Genomic DNA, 21,839 nt, shown 5'->3' with positions numbered 1-21,839 from the left:
GTTCACTCAATTTTTGCCATAGAAAAATTTTTTTCAAACCAAGTTCTTGAAAATAAATTACCTACAATTTCATATTTAAACATTTTTTCGTATCTCTGATGCTAATCTTTCTATTATGAAGAAAGAACCATTTTTTTCCAAACTACAAAAATTCGTTATTCGCTTTTAACTCCAGTTTTTTAAAAACTAATCATTCTAAGCCAGTCAAACTTCTAGAATCTATTAATAATACATAAATAAAAAAGAATGAATGACTAAAAACACCGCTAACTTACATTATTATGCTTCCAATGGAATTTCTCTTTTTTTTTCAAAAAAATATATTGATTTTTTAACCGTAACTTTTTTATTTTTATCTTACAAAGTTTTGTAAAAAATAATTTTGTAGGTTTTTACAAGATCTGTAAGCCTATTAATATTAAATCTTTTTAAAATCCTCAGTCGCAAAAAGAGGTGACTTTGAAAGGGTTGGTAAAGGTGGTTTTTGCATGTTATTACAAGTTTCAATTGTCAATAGCTCACTCAATTTTTGCTGTAGAAAAATTTTTCGCAAAGCAGGTTCTTGGGAATTATATAGGCTACAATTTCATATTTAAACATTTGTTCGCATCTCTGATGCTAATCTTTCTATTCTGAAGAAAAGACCACTTTTTTCCAAACTACAAAAATTCGTTATTCGCATTTGATTCCATTTTTTTAAACCAATCGTTCTAAGCTGGTCAAACTTCTAGAACCTATTAATAATACATAAAGAAGACCAAATCAGGTCAATGACTAATTTTAATTAGGGTGGTGATTAAGGGGTTGCTTCCGATCACTTTTTCGTTGAAAAAAATAGCGATTGACATTTTTTTCATTACAAGTCACTTAATATTTGAGCTTTTTATTTCTGTAGATACATATTTTTAAATACTTTAAATTAGTTTGAACAAGTTATCCTCGAAAAATGCATAGTTTTCTCGTCTTTTGACTTTGAAACTACAATATTTCACATTTGACGAAGAAGAGCTAACATATAATAAAGTATAGCTCGATTACTATTGGTCTTAAAGAAAATAATAAAAACGGTTTTGTTTATTTTTTCAAAAGGTACATTTTAGTTAAGCAAAGTTGGTTTTGATAAAACGAAAACTTTTGGAGTTATTAGCAGAAAACTTATTAAAACATTGATTTTTTCGATATAAAACTTTCGATAGCGAATAAATCGAAACCTATTAATTTTATCAAAAAAATGTATAGAACGTTTTTTGCTTAGAATGAACGTTTTTACCAACTTTTGCGGTCATAATATAATAATAAACATCATTGGAAGTCTCTTCTTCATGCCCAAAAACATGGAACAAATTTACTTAATACTCTTTTAACAGATTGTAAATAAACATAAAAAAATATATAATAAAAAATCCCACCCCCGAAATGGGGTGGCAACCATCCCCATGGCAAAAGCGCCTTTTGGCATGATATAGATTTTGTTCCATAGACTATCTATTACTTATTCTCAAATTTTCAAGCAAATCGATCCATTCTGTAAAAATTGCGAGGTTTTGTCCTATTTTAAGCTTCATTACTTGGACTATATAAATTACAATAAAACTTTAGATTGAATGCAGAGTTTTGTTGAAGATCCACATACATCCTCACGCAGAGCTGCACAAATACGTAATGTGGGTTATTCTTCAGTCTTTCGTGTATTACATTAATAAAATTCATAGAATTCATTTAAAAATTGTAAATGACGAGAAATTTGTTAACAAGATGAGTTTTTCCGACGAAGCAATATTTAAATTCTGCGGAAATGTAAATCGCCAAAATTTCAACTATAAGTCAGATTCACACTGGATACGTGAGTACAATACTCAAACAACACAAAAACTAAATGTATGGCCGGGTTACTCAGTTAATTGGGCCGTTTTTTATAAAAGAGAATTTAACAAGGGATAATTATCAAATGCTACTTAGAAATGAAATTGTACCTGCCCTGAAAAACAACTTTGGTGTCAATTTTAACGAGATATGGTTTCAGCAAGACGGAGCTCCCGTTCATTTTGGTGTAAATGTTCGGCGTTATTTAGATCAGATATTTTTCAGACGATGGATTGGTAGATTAGGTAGTATTGGATGGCCACCTCATTCACTTTATTTGAATCCTTAGGATTATTTTTCTAAGAGTATTTGTGTTGCTATTCTATACATAATTCGGCCTCCAAGTATTGTTTGCTTTCAATGTCAGGATGGTCATAAAGGCTGCCGCCGAAATATACAATTCCTGTGGAAGGACACATGTGGTAGCCTCTAAATATGCCAGAAAATATACTTATTAACCCTAGCACAGTGTAGCATTTAAATAGATATTATATTTTCATACTTAATACAAAACAGATTTACATTGATGGTATTAACTTTTGATAATTTTTTTGTTACAAAAAACTATAACAGCATTTCAAAATGATACAATAACAAACAGCACTTATTTTCTACACGTCAAATATATCTTCGAGGTATCGGATACTGAGTAAAAACCTGCGTTGGTCAGTTGGTGAGTCTGGTTCTTGTATGTGTGCAGGGTGAGGGTGGAGCGTGCTCAAACTGCGGAGTCATCTGCACGGTAACGCAGGTCACTGCGAAAGGAAACCTATGTAACTCTTGCTTCCAGCACTGGAGGTATGTATCGCCACACGGCAGGAAAGCCACTTTTATTATCTTTTTCTTCCTAGTTAACAAAAACCTTAAAAAAGCACGGCAAAGTTAATGAAGACGTTTAAAATTAAGCACAAAGGAAACTGTCATATGGGAATTTTAATTGTAACATTGAGTTTAGGTTTGTCTTATTTTGCAACTCGTTTGGCCCGTTTTAAATACGGTATGTGGCAATATAAACAGTACTGAAATCCGTATGCCTCAAATTTCTATGTGTCAGGTGCCGAAACGTACGGAGTGGCCTTGGGAGAGGAAATTTGCCTTAGGGGAACTTTAAATGAAAAACCAACGAAAGAACATAAAAAAGATAAACTCAGATTACATAAAAGACATAAATAATAACTTATAGGCATTAAGTTCCCTTAATTTTCCTAACTAGCGCGTTTATTGGGTTGAATTTATGAATTTGTCTTTCTGTGGGGGGCACTTCCTCATGTTCCCTCCCCGGAGATCCGTCACTGGTCAGAGGACAACTTTAACATCTGTTTTATCGGGAACGTGCGTCGTCTTGAATAATGTTTGCAAGGCTAGATCATGTATACTAGATATAATCATAAACATTTCAATGTTCATATCAGTACTGTTTATTTTGCCGCATACTGTACCTTGCGTTTTTTTCTTCAATTCTGAACTCGGTAAGTCACAGCACCAGTGGCTTTCTTTGGTTAAGCTGATATGATATCACTTTTTGTTTCACATATTCCAAATTTATACAACTGATTAGATCTAAAGAAGTGGATAATAATTCTCGGTATTGTTGATTTCCGGTGTCGGAAAGTTGGTCGAGAACACTTCGTCGACGGAAAATTAGTCGACAACATTTGGTCGACAAACAGTTGGTCGAATGCACAATTCATCGAATGTACAATTCGTCGACGAACATTTGATCGAATGGATTTTTCGTCGACAAAGACCCAAAAGGAATAATACATGGAGGAAACACGCCAATATATAAAGTTAGTTTCTTTGTACCATATAAAAAAATTATTTTATAGATTGCCAGTCCTAAGCCTTGGATAAAGTGTGAAGGGAAGCTTATTCTCACGATTTCTTTACTTTTTTATTGATATCGACTGATTATTGCAGTCGAGAATATAGTACGGAAATGCATCGATTCCCTAACAATTTATTTACCTCAGCATCTCGCATATTTCGTCTTGTCCGCAAGTGCCCCCAAATTTGACTTGTCCGGAAATGCTCCGTTCGCAAGTGCGCCGACACCAAAAAGAAGAACGGCACAACATCACTAATTAAACTATCGGTTTATATTTGCTGTCTACTCTCCCACCGCAGCCAATTTTTTCATTAAATTTAAAAATAATTAAGATTTAGAAAAAAAAGTTAACAAAACCCCAAAAAAAATAAATTCAGACATGTATAATACAATATTCCAGTTAACGGTTAATAAAAACGAATAATCCGTCGTTTGTCACCATTAATCCCTTTATCCTAAAGATAGATGTATTATTCCCTTTGGGTCTTTGTCGACGAAAAATCCATTCGAACAAATGTTCGTCGACGAATTGTCCATTCGATGAATTGTGCATTCGACCAACTGTTTGTCGACCAAATGTTGTCGACTAATTTTCCGTCGACGAAGTGTTCTCGACCAACTTTCCTAGACCCGTTGATTTCCTACATTGTATATGGACCGATTTGACCACATATAGAATATGTTGTTTTATATCGGAGCAAATTCAGATATAATGTCCTTTTTTTTGACATTTTGTCATATCAATGTGACAACGACGAATTTCAAAGGAAATAACAATTAAAAGAGGAATGAGATACGGCTGTGTTCTGTCACTACTTCTCTTCAATGCATACTATGAAGAACTTTCGAGAAAGGCTCTTGAGGAAGAAACTACTGGAATAAAGGTTAATGGAAAACGCCCATTAATATGCAGATGATACTATTATTTTGGCAGAAAACCTTGAAGATTTGCAGAAACTGATGAACAAGGAAAACTATATCGAAAACACCTTCGAAAGATCATAATATGAAGCATCTGAAAGAAGTGTCATGCTTGTGAAGAAGAAGAATTGAAGTTATTCGTGCTTGTGAACGACAGATACAAACACATTCTATGGGCACATTATTTTTTTATAGTATAATATGCTTGTTCAATGGAAACACATCTTTGGTCAGGTTAGCCTCTGAAGCAATTGCAATCATAACAATTAGTTATGTTTGTAAACTTTACACTGATTAGTTCCTATTATTTGGATTTGACTGTGATTTTGAGTAATGTGAATTAAAAATGGCGTTTGTTGTTAACAATCCATCCAAATATAATCAGTGTGCGATTATTCAATTTTGGTGTGCTGAAGGTTTGCAACCATTGTAAATTCATACGCGAATGCAAGTAAGTAGTGTATGGAAACGGATGTTTTGCTTATCCAACTATCAACGAATGGTGTTGAAAATTTAAGATGAACGCGACCAGGTGCATTGAGTAATGTATCAACAGACATAAATGTGACATGTGTGGAAGATTTGATTAGAAAAAACCGTCGAATTTTAAACAGCAATTTCAGAAAATATTGGTGAGTAGATCTGTACACAAACTGAGTTACAGCAAAGTTTCTGCGTACTGGGTTCCTCGTCTTTTGCCAGAGGACCAATATGCTTGCTTATGGGTTTATTTTTGCAACATATCACGAAATACAGGCAAAACGGTAATAACTTTATTTCGTCAATATTGCTGGCAACGAATCTAGATGGCATTATTATCTTACATATATTATCTTCTAAACGAGATTATACTGGAGCATCAATTTGAATTTAGAAGGAAACTATCCATCGAATGGTTAATAAAATCAAAACTAGTTTAGAAGTATAGTAGGTAATACTGTGCTTAGGTGTTTTTAGATGTACAACAAGCATTCGATAGAGTATGGCACGATGGACTACTTTATAAATTAAAAACTGTATTACCTGATCGATTTTACATTATCTTGAAATCGTATTTAAATGATAGATAGTTCCAAGTGAAAATAGATGATGATCTATCAAGTTATAAACCTATAAAATCGGGAGTTACTCAGGGTAGCGTAGACTCTTTCCTTTATCTAATTTTTACTGCAGACCTCCCACAAACCGACAATATTATAACAGCTACATTTGCAGATAATACTGCAATAATAACCTCAGACGTGGACCCAACGCAAGCATCTGAAAAGCTGCAATACCACCTGGATATCCTTTCTAGATGGCTACATAAATGTAAAATAAGTGTTAATACCTATAAATCTGCCCAAATAACATTTATTACAAGAAGAAGCATACCGCCTCAAGTTAACATAAATAACAACCCTATCCCCGTAAGAACTGTGGTAAAATATCTTGGACTCCACTTAAATGAGAACTGACATGGAAGACACACATAGAAGCAAAAAGAAGCCAACTTAATCTGAAAATTAAAAATATGTACTGACTACTCAATAGAAAGTCCAAACTATCACTTGAAAACAAACTAATGATCTACAAATATGTACTACAGCCAATTTGGACATATGTGATTGAGCTCTGGGGATGTACCAAGCCATCAAATACCAAAATATTACAGTCATTTCAGCCCAAGACACTTCGTATGATATCTGGTGCACCTTGGTATGTAACAAATCGAACCTTGCATAGCGATCTAAAAATTCCATAAGAAACCTATTCGATGAGCCCTTAGAAGATAGAAGATTGAAACGAATCTGGCCAGAAGACCTACTTGAGTAACTGTATGGAGAGCCATTGCTGAATGGTACTCGGAACATGGATACTACAAAATATAAATTATTTACTGATTACTCTAAATGCTACTTTGGAGTAGATTGTAAATTTGCAATTAAATAAATTAAAAAAATATTATCTTGCCATTATGCAATACGACAAAAACGTCGTTCAGCCTCATGTTGCCAAAGTAGTGAAAGAAAAGCAACGAAAGAGATGGAGGATATTAGAGCATCCACCTTATAGTCCCGAATTGTCGCCTTATGATTTTTCACATCTTTGGGCCACTCTATGGCGGGTATAAATCGGTTGGTTAAAAAATGGGATATGTGCATCATTTTAGTGGTAATTATTTGTAGATATCCTCTAACGACGCCTGTGTCCGAAACCCGAAGTCAACAGTCTAAAAATTAAATACAAATGTGTGCCAATATCAATCCACAACGAAGTTTCAACTATATGACATGTAGAGATCTAATCCTTACTTGAAGTAGAAGCATTTTTAAAAGATCAATAATTCTTTTACTAATTTTCAATGATTGTAAAGTTCCCATATGGTATGTATTATCTTTCATACTACTGCTATTTTTTTGTACAGAAAATTTACTTTAAATGAAAGGCTTATTTTTTCTGATTTATTAATTTTGTGTGCTATTTTTACCTATCACGTAGAGAAATATCAAAACACTTTATTACATCGATATTTCAACGAGTTTTACATTTTTAATTTAATATCACATCACTAGTAAGATACAGAAGGTCCCATTTAAAATAAGATTAATCAAAATTTTGAGTAAAAAACAGCATTTTAAACGGACCCTAATAAATGCTGAATATGGGAAGTCTGTTGCTTGTTCTGACTACTTATCGCATTATTCATCTCATGGAAATAACGCATAGATCTAATCAGTTAAATGCCAGATTATATGTCAAAATTGTTGACAAGATTTTTTACTTTTTCACTGGAAAACTTCACTATAAACGCCCTCTAGATGTTGGTTAAAGCGATGATAATGAATTTGACACCTCAGTCTTTAGATAGATGGATTCAATGAGGTAGCTTTTGACCTATTCCACTGCGATCTTTTCAGATTATTGTAATCCTCTAGCCCTATTTTATTATATTATATTCTCTAACCTGACCCTTTTTAAAAGCTCTAATAACTTCGAGACGGAACCTTTTATGTAGCCCTTTGTCAGTGACTTTTATTCACTTAATGCAGAGAACCGCGCATTTGTCAGGCTGTCACACTGACATAAAAAGTGCTCTGCTGTTTCTTCTTCTAGGTGACATAATCTGCAAAGGTCATCATATGCCAATCCTATCAACTTCAACTGCCTATTCAGCCTATAATGCCCTGTTAGCAGTTCTACTACTGTTTTCTTGTATTTGCTTATTAGGTCTGCCGTAAATTTTGGCGAATTCCTCCACTATTTCAGAGATTTGTTTCCCCTGTTGCTGGAGCGAGTTGCTACTGGCTTTTCCTCCAGTGTTTTTGCCTCCGGAAAGCTAACTTTCCCAATCTCCTGAAGCTCTTCTAGAGATTCAAAATCCATTGAGAACCTCATTAAAACCACTTTGTCTGTAGGTTTGTTACCCCAGATTGTTCATAGATGTGTTCTGAGCCCATGGTTACTTATCCTTTGTCTATTAAGGACCATTTTGGACTCGAGACGTTCCCCATCTTCATCCTGTACGAATACGGCTTGAAGACGGATGTGCATGAGTGCGGCTTGGGTATATCTTCCCCCTCCAAAATCCTGCGATCTCTGCTCAGATCATTGTTGTTCTAGGTCTGAGGGTATTCTTCATGTCAGGAAGCGAACCTGAGTTGCTGCTTCTGAAATTTCTTTATAAGCCGCCAAAATGGCTTTTTGGACTGGCTTAAACTTATCCACATCTAGCTTCTGGGAATCCTGTTAGTACTGCCGCAACCGACAGCTTCGCTGAAAGTCCTCGGTTCTTGGCCTTCTTCCTTTGCGTTGGCTTTCGGGTGGTGTGCTTCGGTCACACCTTGGCCTTTTTGATCTCACCTTTGGTGTTCTGAGTTTGTTTTTGTTTTGTCATGACCTCTAATGATGACATCCTTTTGACCTCTCCGCGACTCTGATGAAATTGGCCTTGACTACAGCCCTTTTAGATGTATGTAATATTGATCTTGTTTCATCAGCTTACTGATTTTCTTTAAAATTACCTGGACGTTCGGCATTTCGATTTTGTCTAGAAGTTCCCTGTCCTTCGGCTTTAGAAACCGTGGTTTTGGCTTAAGAGATTTTTTGGTTTTTTTGTTTGTTCACCATATTGGTCCCACGCGTAGCTGGAGACCTCTCGCAGAACCTACTTTGCGAGGGTAAGGTCTGCGATAGGGTGCGACCAGTTACCCCAAAGGAACCGTTTGCGACACTGTCAACCTAATGCTTTATAGCCTTCCCCACAGTTTGTTTACCGAATATTTCCAGTCTAGATCCGCTGGGTTCAGTTTCAACAGGGCCACCTCGAGAAGGGTGTAATCAAAGATTACACACCACCAATCATTGTTGGGACTACCCAGCGGTTTTTGGACGGTTTATGGAGGTGTCTCGTTAAACTCGTCTCTTGGGATTAATTCTTCCCCAGCTCAGATTTACGCTGATTAGAAAAGGAAAACATCCCTCGGCCCACACCTTAGTATTTGCCAGCTTCTACGTCTATTCGTACATACATTGATAATAGGGCTGGTCTGAGATTGTACTTTTCGTACTTGACAGGCGTGGCTATTTCTTATAGAGCTTAAAGTTGCGTCACCTTCTCGATATTTCTTATTGTTCACAGGTTGCACCAAGTATGATTTGGTTTTTAACACATGTTTCGACGGTCTTATATTGTTAATTTCCCTGTTTGGTTCAGTTTCTGAAATGTGTGTCTAGTGTCTATTAATAATTGATTTATCATTTCATAGGTAGTCAATTAAAAGAATAAGTTTGCAGTCACAAGAAACGTTCACAACCTTTCTAACCGACGCCTTCACGCCGTTCATCAATACCTTCAAGTTGAAACATTGCTGCTGCCCATTTCTTACTATTGATGAGTAGATGAATCACCCAAAAGCAAGAATGATACCTTGGTATATTAGTAGTGAGCCATAATTTTCTGTATCTATACATTGATACTCCTAGTTACTGTTAAATGGGACATTCTGTATTTTTCTATCACTAGCAGTAAAAAGTCTTGATTTATTTGTTGAAAAATGTAAAACACTCGCCGAAATTGAACAAAAATTGATCACTCCCATTGGTTATATTATGTAGACGAACCGGTCTGTTGAGGCCCACGTCAGGGCCGACGGGTGGTAAGCGCGGCCCCTCGTTGGGGGCCCGCCATAAGCGAAAGCCCCCACGCGGCATGTTCATCAACCACGACGACCTCGCTGCGATGGCGTCAGGTAATACTGGCGTTGTGATGCTTAAAGCCATGGACCGAGAGCTCGATTCCCTTCAGAGACAAGTAAGTTGTTCTTGTTGTAGATGTTTATTCTTTTTATTTATTTATTTATTTATTTATTTATTTATTTATTATCTATTGTCGAACGAATTTTATGAAGAAGTTTTCTGAAAATTGATCGTTAAATGACATATTTTTTCTGGTTCTTCCAATAATTGCAGTACAGTGGTACAATCTTTAATAACTGAACAATATAATATCCTCTTGTTTGTTTTATAATCCACAATCTAACATAGCATTTAGACTAGATTGAATCGTTCAAGCAGTCTTGGTCTCTCGGCACTTTGATCTGAAGAGATCTATTGTTGTTATATCCAAATATAAGGAAAACTACAGTGAAGAAATAGCAAACACCCTCTATATAAATGTCTCTCGCTGAAGATAATCAAAAGTTTATAATCAAATCTTTTGGTTGGAAGAAAAAATAAAAGCAATAATTTTGGAAATTTCGGAGTATCTATTTTATGATATCTAGGAAGATCATGCTGCAATCCAAATGTTGGAAAAATGTATTGTCCTTAAATTTGATTTTGAATGAAAATCTTAACATCGAAGTAAAAAACTTCTGTTGTAAATGGTATAAGTATTTAATTAAGAATTAAATTAATAATGCAAATGGATTCCAATAGTTCTTCAGAATAAACGTTTTCGGACCTATCAATCCATCTTCAGTGAACTTTGAAGTATTTGCGCTAATGACCGCAAAACCAAACAGTGGTTGGGTTTAAATTGAATATTACATACTCAAAATATTAAATTAAACGTCGTTAAAAATGAATATAACTATCCGGGAACAGTAGAATACAAGAAGGGCAGATGTAATGGCTATTTCGAGTAGGGACACATACTGTTCCCGGATAGTTATATCCACAATTTAATATTTTTCAGTATGTAGTCTTCAAATTAAGCTCAATCACTGTTTAGTTTTGCGGTAATTAGCGCAAGTAGTTCAAAATTAACTGAAGATTGACTGATACAACTCGAAAACGTTTGTTCTGAATAACTATTAATCCATTTTGATTTTTAATTTAATTTTTAGTTAAATACTTATACCAATTAAAACAGAAGTTTTTACTTTGATAAAAAAGTTTTTTAATAAAATGGTAATATCTCGATATCTCGGGGATAATATCTCGATTAGCCGGGGGAACCCCGGGAAATATCTCGATTTAGCTGATTTTGAATGATTCTATTAGTCGGACGTATACCAGAATTCTGTTTTATTCTGCATAATGTTTTTGTTTGTTTACAACAATTTTCAGAAAATTTCTTTATTTTTTATTTATTCTAATATTCATCAAAAACTTACAATTAAATTCAAGTGCTCGGTAATATCCGTATTTATCTGTATAATACAAAAACTGTGGTGTAATGAGAAAAGTTGATTTCTTATTTTTATTTATTTACTATGTCTACTTTGAGACCATCTTCATGAATGATAGTTTGATATATCCCTCTTGATATATAAATCTGTATTGTTATCTCTCGATGTCTCCCAGCATCTAAGTTTGAACATTTAGTTATATGATGGTAGAAATCAGGATTTTTTGACGTTTGAGCTATTATGCAGCACAGCCCCTGATATGTGTTGCCCTTCACTTTTCTCCCAGACCAGTAAAAGAACTCGGTTCATCTCTAGATATTAAGTTGATGATCCGCCTTGAAGGACCACGAAGAGAAGAATTGTATTGTCAGTAATAACTGGTAGACTTGGTTGTTTGACGAATATATTGAAAAACTAATTAAACACATATATATGTCATTATATAACATGTCTAGAGAAAAACTGATTTTTTTAGTCGCCTGGTAGACAAGTAAAGGGCAAGGCTTTAATTGGTAGTTTTCGATTTTTTTATTTCTTTACAAATATACTTGTACAGAACAGGCACTCAAAATTAATTGCTGTCTATAACTAGTTTTTTTTAGCGAGCCTACATAAACTCTCTGCATATAAAAAGATTTGAAATGAAAAGCAAAAATACTTGTTGACATCAACCACTATTTTTGCTCTAATTATTCTTGTAAAATTTTATCAATGAGTGTTTTGGGAAATGAAACTATGTTTGATAAAACGAGACAACGCATACTAAAAAGAAAAAATACCAACATTATATTGGTTGGATTAAAAACACGCTGCAACTATGTTCTGCTTTGAAAGAGAAAAATAAATGTGAGCAAATTTGGAGTTCTTGTTTATCCGAAGTCACAAAAATCTTATATCTTTTGCTACAAACCTTCCTCTGTACCACCAAGCTTTTGTTTTCAGTCCAAGCTGTATCGTCGCTCTCGTTAGGTAGATTATTTCGATTCGATTTTTTTGCACAAACTTACTCAAAAAGAGGTCCTTATAACAAATCCACAGGGTGCCAGGCGGTACCGTGGTCGAAAAATTGTTACAATTTTTTTTTAAACAAATTCACAAAAATATTTTTTTTAGATTCTTTGAGTCATTCTCGACAAAAAAGGTCTCCTGTGATTTTTCTCTAAAATTGATTGTTGTCGAGAGTTATATGCGATTTAAAATTTGAAAACGCGAAAATAACCATTTTCAAGGCTTAATAACTCAGCTAAAAATAATTATTATGAAAGTCAGAAACTGAGCAAATCAAAGATTAAAGGCCCCTCTAAAGATCCTGAAGAAAATTTTTGTCATTATTTTATTATTGATGTTTTTTATCTATCAACAATAACAGCTTAGTAATAAAAAGTCCTGTCGCCAGGGGGATACAACGGCCTCCTTAATTCAGATAGTCTTACCCAAGTTTTTTTTATGTATTTTGACCCGTAGAACACGAATTTTTTGGGTAACAGTTGATCCGGATGTCTATAAGTTTGTTAAACAAAGAACTTGAGGAAGTACATAACAGCGATTTTTCGCAAAACAACATTTTTTTGTATTTTTTGGGTGATTCTCAGCAAAAAATGGTCTTACAAGATTTTTCGTAGGATGCATAGTTTTAGAGATAAACGCGGTTGAACTTTCAAAAAATCGAAAAAGTGCAATTTTTGAACCCGAATAACTTTTGATTAAAAAATAAAATAGCAATTCCGCTTACTGCATTTGAAAGTTCAAGACAAATTCTATCGGTTTTGATTATTTGCATTGCTAAAAATTAAGTTTTTATTTGTTAAACAAAGCCATAAACACATAGTGTTTCCCGTGCCCAATGCATGCGTTTTAATATACGTAATCTACGTAGAAATTGTTATTTGTTCGATTTCAAATGGGAAATGCATTGAAAACATCATTCAGTCACGTGTTTATAGCTCCGTTTAACAATAAAAAAATTAATTTAGCAATGAAAGTAATCAAAACCGATAGAGTTTGACTTGAACTTTCAAATGCGGTAAATAGAATTGCTATTTTATTTTTCAATCAAAAGTTATTTGGGTTCAAAAACTATGCATCCTACGGAAAAACTTGTAAAAACATTTTTTGCTTAGAATGACCCAAAAAATACAAAACAATGTTTTGTTTTGCGAAAAATCGCTGTTATGTGATTTCTCAAGTTCTTTGTTTATTACAAACTTATCGACATCCGGATCGACTGTTACCCAAAAAATTCGTGTTCTACGGGTCAAAATACATAAAAAAAACTTGGGTAAGCCCATCTGAATTAAGGAGGTCGTTTTACCCCCACTGGCGACAGGACTAAAAATAATGACAAAAATTTCTTCAGGATCTTGTAGATGTGACTTTAAGCTTTGATTGGGTCACTTAACTTTCATAATAATTATTTTTAACCCAGTTATTAAGCCTTGAAAATGGCTATTTTCGTATTTTTCAAATTTTAAACCGCGTATAACTCGACAACAATCAATTTGAGAGAAAAATCACAAGACATTTTTGCTCAGAATGACACAAATGATCTAAAAAAATTTTTATTCAAAATGAAAAAATTATTTTTGCGAATTTGTTAAAAAAATGTTTTAATAATTTTTCGACCACGGTACTACCTGGCACCCTGTCGATTTGTTATAAGGAGCTCTTTTTGAGTAAGTTTGTGTAGAATCGGATCGGAATAATTTACTTAATGGGGGCGACGATATAGCCTGGCCTATTTCTCTTCAAAAGGATTAAAATAGTCTAAACGCTTTCTCTATTGTTTCAGATCCAACAAAACAAGCAGACCATCAGTTCCTTAAAACGCAAACATTCCGACTCGATCGAAGATCTTCGCCCCAGTAACGAGAACAACTCCAGATTCAACGCGCGCTGGACGAACGAAGAGCTTCTGTTGGCCGTTCAAGGCGTCAGAAAATACGGCAGAGACTTCAAAAGCATCGCAGACGTCATCGGCAACAAGACAGAGCACCATGTACGCACCTTCTTCATCAACTACCGCAAGCGATACAACCTGGACAGCATCCTAAAGGATTGGGAAAAGGAGCACGGTCCTCTACCTGAGGAGATATCCGATTTAAAGAGTGAAAATGACGATAACGACAATGACGTCATCTGCATATCGCCCACACCCACGCCTACGCCGACGAAGAAAGAGATAAAAAACGGGAAAGTGTCTCAAGTAGCCAAATGATGATTTTGCGTTTGTATATGAGCTTTTTTATTTATGCTATACGAACTAGTTTGTAGAAGCACTTAAATGATATAGGGGTGGACAGTAAGATCCAAAATAATAAAAAATAAGGTATATAACATTAAAATTTCCCTGTCAGACATATTACTGTTCGGATTAATTTTGACAAATGAGAAAAAACCAAATTTTTTCTAAAATCTTATTTTTTAATCATTACATACCATAAGCAGACTGAAAATCTATATATTAAAGTAGAAGCCACAGTTAGAATGCAGTGCAGGTAGCATAGGGCAATGTATGCGCACACAACAATTGCCTACGATTGTATACACGCACCTACCACTGTGCCGACATGAGCGGCATCCTTCCGCAACACTACATCTAAACTCTGGCCTTTTAGTATAGTAGGAAGTATGTCATTCTTTAGCAAAAATGACCTCTCCAACACGTCTTGGCATTGACTCACTAGTTTAGCACACATGTTCTTGATCTTATCATCGTTGAACCACATTTGTATAGCACTTGTTATCATTTTTTCTTTTGTAGTGCAATTCATCTTAGCTAAACGTTCGTTGAGAATATTCCATAACTTCTCAATGGGATTTAGGTCTGGTGAATTACCAGGCCAATCATGCAGTTTTACTTACTAATTGTGACAAGGAGCCAAGTCATGTTGGAATGTTCCGTCAAATGTTTCCATAAATGGAACAATCCTGCGTAATATATATCTTATCGACAGAAAAGGTAGATACTGGTACTGTGGCTGATGGAGTTGAAGTTGATTGATTTTCTAAGTCGCTTTACGATTTGGCGTGCAAAAAACCCCTTTAAGAAAAGAAAAAGACTTATGGTTAAATGAATTAGAAAAATAATTCAAGACTTACCACACAATGTGGGTTTCTTTACTACTTAAAAAACTTAAATTAACATCAGCAGCTATTTGGACAACAAACTAAGAAATGCAATGAAATCGTGGTGATGGACTATTTATAGCTTTAAGCAGATAATATATCATCAGTGGTGCTACAGACCTAGTTGATCCTCGATCTTCCCCAGTCTATTTCACCAGTCGTTTCTGTTCTTCGTCAATCGTTGCCAATTTGCTGCGCGGATCTTCCTGGTATCTTCGTCCACGTCGCCCCTCCATCTCAGTCCTAATTTACTCTACTTCTATTTCCTATGGTTCTGCTAATAAAGTTGGTCTAGGTGGGTAATTTTCATTTGCTCTTGACACTTGTTCAGCCCATCTAAGCATACTTAATGTACAGACCTGCACAAATATATGTGATTTATCACTAAAAATCATCTTTTTCCAATCGTCTCCAGACTTTGATCGGTATTTTCTAGCTCAAGCTAAACGTTTTTCATCATTCTCTGAGTTAGAAATTGTTTTTTCTTCACTTTTCTTGCCTTTCGGCAAACTTCAGAAGCCTTTTCTGTACAGGCTTCTAACAGTTGTTTTCGTTAATTTAGTGGCATTGCATTACAAATAATTTTAGTATTGAGTAGTTTCTGCAAATACTGTCGTTCTGCAGATTCTTCAATATTCAGCTTCAATTCCTTGACAAGTACATTAATCTTTTCTGCAACTCACATTCTTGAGTGAACGTTATACTTCTTTAACAAACCATATGAAACATTTGTATAAAATCTTCCTAGTTTCTATTTGCAACTTGCTGATGTAAACTGTTACAAAGTCTTGTATTCCACCATCGAGGTTTTTGATTTCAGGTTCAAATTTTATGTTCTTTCTAACATAGCCTGATCTTTAAGATTCCACGGTAAGTGCCAAGAACGACATTTTATAATGGCACCATAATCGTTTTATTCGTGCCACTAGTGTCCGTAGACTTTAATTCCTCACTCAAATCAAAGTACTGAAATAAAATTTCAACTCTTATTTCCCACTATTGATAGATCATCTCTTTGTGTATTCAGTAACTGAAGACACGTGTTATTGAATCTAAATAGGGTACCATCTCTAATGTGTGGGACAGCCATACACTTCATAACGAACTAGCTGAAATACTACTATATTTAGATTCAATAATGGCGACAGACACCAACGTTACATTCTAAAGAACATTTAGAAATTATTCTGAAATTGGATATAACTTTATTGCATGAAGATTGTTACAAGGAATTTGACGAAATATCAAGCTCAACAAGAAACTAATACTCAATACGATTTAAATTTCTTGGACTTATCTTCTCAAGTTTTTTTTATCGTTTTACACGGAATGGGCGAAAATTGTCTAAATAAAATGTAGATACGTTTCTTCAGTTACTGACTACAAGCCATGACCTATCAATAATGGCAAACAGAGTTGCAATTTTATTTCAGTACTTTGGTTTAAGTTAGGAATTAAATGCTATGGACCCTACTTTCATGAATAAAAAGATGATGGTGCCCATTTTAAAATGATGTTCTTGACATTTACTGTGGACTCTTAAATTAAAGAACAAGCTGTGTTAAAAAGGACTGAAAATTTGAACCTGAAGATCAAGAACCTTGTTGGTGGAATGATACTTTGTAACAGTTTGCATTGACATGTTGCAAAATGTTTATGTTTATAGAAACAAGGAAGATTTTACACAACTGTTTCATATGTTTTGTAAAACATATACAGTGGGTGATCATATTATTAGAGCCACCTTACTTTTGTTTAATAATGGTATGTAAGTTTTTTCTTTATACGGTCCACGTTGCCTTTGAAACTTTAGAAATGGATGCTATGTTTCTGTTGAAGTGATTAGTATTGAATATTAAAGTTTTTATTTCTGCTATTTTCCTTGGTGAGATGTCTTTGGATTTCCCCTGATGTTCTGGTACCACTAGTGTAACGAACGCGCAATTTTTACTAAATTTACAAAAAATAGTATATGCCTGTCAGACTATCACTAGAGCAATGGAAACTCACAAAGTTTATTATAACTCTAAACACCAAGAATACAAAATAATAGGTACACGGCATATAACAATGACATCTGAGTCACGCATTGCCACACATGCATGTTGCCACTATTGTCAGACTATTTATTGCACTTTCATAAAATGTAACAAGACAGCCAAATGGAAACAAATCTATTAATATATGATACAGCTCACTTATATACCCTTCCTCTAAAACATTGAATTTTACTTCTTCTTCTTTAAGTTCCATCTTCTATCGAAGGTTGGAAATCATCATGGCAATGCGGACCCAGTTGACTGCCGTTCTAAATAGCTCTGCACTACTGCATTCGAACTAGATGGCTCTAATAATATTCACCCACTGTATGTATAACGTTCACTCAATAATGTGAAGTTGCATAAAAGATTAATGTAAGCTTCAAGGAATTGAAGCTGAATGTTGAAGAAATGGTTTTGACATAAGCCTAGGTATGCCGACCGTCATCATTTTCTGTGTTAGAAATTGTTTTTTCTTCGCTTTTCTTGCCATCAGGTCAACTTTCAGAAGCCTTTTCCATACTCACTTCAATACAATAATCCAATAAGTCCGTCCGAAGGTCTGTGTTTGTCACTCTTTTGAATTTAGTTTGCTGTTTCTTTTTGGAAACATGATCCGGTAACTTAAAATATTCAACTCTTGAAACGCTTGATTTTCCCACACCAACTGCCGTAGCTATATCTCACAGTCGTAGACGTATCTTCTTTACTTTAGCACTCTTCTTAAGAAGTAATATCCATCTTGAATAGGCAAACGTAACACGTATTACACGGAACACAACATTATAACCATCGGCTGCCAATTGAACTACTGACACTCTAAAGCGAGTAAATTATAGTCAAGATCTATCCATCACACTGCCTGTAGGCAGATCTAACCAGTTTGAGGCAGTTCGGGACATCACATATAACTCAGACCAAAAAAACATTTTGTTCCAATTAATGCGATCAGTACAGTATGTCTAATTCGAGGATGTTCCTTAAAAGCAATTTCTTGTAACTTACGTTACAAGAATAATATCATGTGTATAGCCAAATTCATTATTGCCCTAGAAATTTTGCGAGGGAAATATTATAATGTTCCATGAACAATGATGATCGAATGTCCATGTCCAGATATACTACCGTGTATTGTTAGTGATAGAAACATTTCAACGTTAGATCTGGTTAGACAGTCATATTAGGAAAATGATTTATGATTACTAAAGATTTGAAATAAGATAATTTTTAGATTTTGTAACGGAAAACGTGTAACGTTATAAATAAGTGGACAATGCATATGTCAGTTTAGAGAAAGACTGATAGTTGCTTTCTGTCATTTTGTGTGCGACATATGTTCGCTCATGGTCTGCAATAGTGGCACAACTCAAAAAACACTCGTTTTGGAATGGGAATAAGTGCAATTTTTAAAATATACATTCTTTTCAGCACCGATACCGGGCAACTCATATTTAATTAGGCCGTAAGATCGCAGAAGTGTCGCTATTGTATGTGATTAGTCTCAAATATTGACTAAATTATTGACACTACTCAGTTTGCTCCAACACTCGATCGGATCAGAGATCCTATTGTTGTTATCAACAGGGGCACATTTTGAGTTGGGTCAGTGTTGCAGGTCCTGCTGCAATGGTGGCATAGCTCAAAACATTTTTTAAAAATTGAGATTTTAAAGATGAGTGTAAAAACTAAAATCAAAATTATACACATTATTAAATGATCCTGTAGAAAAGGTATCATTTTGAAGATAATCTTCGTTTAAGCAAACTAAAGCATTGTTTATCAATTTTCCTTGGCAATGAGAACTTTTAACCTATTTATATCAAAACATGATTTTTCTGAGTTGTGCCGTCATTGCAGCCCGTGAGCGGTTAAATAAGGCAAGATCGATGGAACTATACTAATGGCAATTGGGACCGTGCAAGTTCGGCAAAGCGACCTCTATTTCTACGCTCTGTACTTTTATTCGCACTTTTAATTATATTGGCCAATTATATTAGTCCTGGTTGCTGGATAATTGTCAAGACCATAGTCCAAAAAAATAATAAGAAGAAAAAATAAGATGCAGGTTATGTTTAGCAAACGTAAACAAATGTATGTAGTAAATAAAATCAGTTATTAAAATGCAGTACTGCAAGCAAAATACAATTAATTAAATTTACCTTTATATAATAATTGCATATCATATCAATATTGTGGAGCAATATATAATTTTTCTGCGTCAATGACAGAAGGTATGAAATATACGTCAATTTGACAATTTCAATTGACAATATGAATTATTTAAGATAGTTGCAATATTTCTACGCTACTCGCGCACGGTCGTTTCTCGTTTCCCTTTCCAAGTACTTGCACACCGCGAATACTGAGTAGGTGACCATTCAGTAAATTTTTGGACATGTCTCATGGAATTCATAAACAAATACCCTATTTTTTATATAAAAACATTTACTGACACATTTTAGTCGAATTTTTATTTATGTTGGGAAATAACATAGTTTCCTTGATCGATCGTCCATCTCTATGGTATGTTTTGAAGATGTGTGAATATTTGGTCCGTTTCCAGCTGTCTTAGAATTTTGTATTCAAGATTTGCTTAAAATTGCTTGTACATAAATCAAAGAGGTGTCTCAGATGTATCATGTGGCGTTGGAACTACACTCTGGGCCAAAATTAACCGGCCACCTTAAAAATGGGTCATTTTTGATGTCTTATATCTACGAAACCTGTTGTCCGATTTAAGTGACTTTTTTAATATGTTATAGCCTTATTCCTCGACAATACCGCTATAATAATATTGTTGCTAAACTGGTAAATTTTCATTGTATACCGGGTGTACGAATCAAACTGTGTTTTTTTCTTAAAGTTTGCATTACCCTGTGGAATATTCTAGCATTTGTAGAATACTGAAATTAAAACCTAACTGTAGCCTCATGCTTTCTCAACATTTTGTCGTTTGATTGATTCGCTTATGTTGGATAATAAAAAAGTTAGGTGCCTTAACAACTAGACATGTTTTTTATCAATACAGGGTGTTTTTAAAAATTTTTGGCAAAGTTTAAGGGGTAATTCTGCATGAAAAAATAATGACAGTTTGCTTTATAAACTTATGTCAGCAAATGCTTCGTCTCCGAGATAGGGGGTGTTGCAATTTTTCTGACAAACTGACGATTTATTCATTGCTTTAAAACCGGTTGAGATATGCAAATGCAATTTGGTGGGTTTTATGATGTAGTTATTGCATATTTTTTGACATACAATTAAGAATTTAATATTCATCATTAGCGCGCATACGGGTAATATGAGCCATCATATTACCCGTATGCGCGCCAATGGTGAATATTAAATGCTTAATTGTATGCCAAAAAATGTGCAATAACTACGTATTAAATCCCACCAAATTCTATGTGCATGTCTCAACCGGTTTTAAAGTAATAAATAAATCGTCAGTTTGTCAGAAAAATTTCAACACCCCCTATCTCGGAAACGAAGCATTTGCGGACATAAGTTTCTAAAGCAAACTGTCATTATTTTTTCATGCAGAATTACCCCTTAAACTTTGCCAACATTTTTTAAAAACACCCTGTATTGATAAAAAACATGTCTAGTTGTTAAAGGACCTAACTTTTTTATTAGCCAACATAAGCGAATCGATCAAACAACAAAATGTTGTGAAAGCATGAGACTAAAGTTAGATTTTAATTTCATTATTTTACAGATGCTAGAATATTCTACAGGGTGATGCAAACTTTAAGAAAAAAAAAACAATTTGATTCGTACACCCGGTATACAATGAAAATTTACCTGTTTAGCGACAATATTATTATAACGATATTGACAAGGAATAAGGCTCTAACATATTAAAAAAATCACTTAAATCTGACAACAGCTTTATTAGATATAAGACATCAAAAATGACCAATGTTTAAGGTGGCCGGTTAATTTTGGCCCAGGGTGTATTACAGGTTTAAAGTTTTTGTCAATAATATGACTGTCTTACACTACATAAGGCCAAATTGTCAAAAAAATCGTCTAGCCGATGTTTTAAAACTGTAGTATCTCAAGCAGCTACTGCAGGATTAATGTTCTTGGTCAATTTATCTGAGATACCTTTCTATTGTATTAAATATCTGCACATTATGTAAAACAACATAATTTTGTATAAACTAAGACGAGTTTTGTTCCTAAGACTAAGTATGTACGTTTACTGATAGTTAAACAAGTCCAAGGTAGGTTAAATCAATGTAAATGACAATCTTTTTTGTTGTTTTCTTTTTTATCGTAATTAATTAAAACCACAAACAAATGTCACGTAATTTTTTTGTAAAGGAACAAGGATTGTTTAATAAGAGGTTTATTCCAACTCGTGACAAAAACCGTTCTTGAACGGTTACGAGTATGCGCAATAACGAAAAATGTGTTACTGCGTATAATTATTCGTTATTGCGCAAG

At 34.3% G+C, this 21,839-nt stretch overlaps 1 protein-coding gene across 2 annotated transcripts in view; it reads left to right on the top strand.

The window, feature by feature from the left end:
* LOC114328952 (REST corepressor) overlaps window positions 1–20,821 on the top strand; it is a 45,878-nt gene extending 25,057 nt beyond the window's left edge. The window contains exons 5-7 of one of the 2 annotated variants that reach the window (XM_028277948.2): window positions 2,564–2,661; window positions 9,710–9,905; window positions 14,015–20,821. In XM_028277948.2, the coding sequence (XP_028133749.1) occupies window positions 2,564–2,661; window positions 9,710–9,905; window positions 14,015–14,440 (720 nt within the window). In that variant the 3' untranslated portion in view covers window positions 14,441–20,821. The remainder of the gene's footprint in view (window positions 1–2,563; window positions 2,662–9,709; window positions 9,906–14,014) is intronic. The other variant, XM_050651492.1, reaches the window with a different exon arrangement.
* Window positions 20,822–21,839: the final 1,018 nt, after the last annotated feature.

The sequence above is a fragment of the Diabrotica virgifera genome, chromosome 1, assembly GCF_917563875.1.
Source record: "Diabrotica virgifera virgifera chromosome 1, PGI_DIABVI_V3a".
NCBI classification, from domain to species: domain Eukaryota; kingdom Metazoa; phylum Arthropoda; class Insecta; order Coleoptera; family Chrysomelidae; genus Diabrotica; species Diabrotica virgifera.
This window is presented reverse-complemented; position numbering and strand designations above follow the sequence as displayed.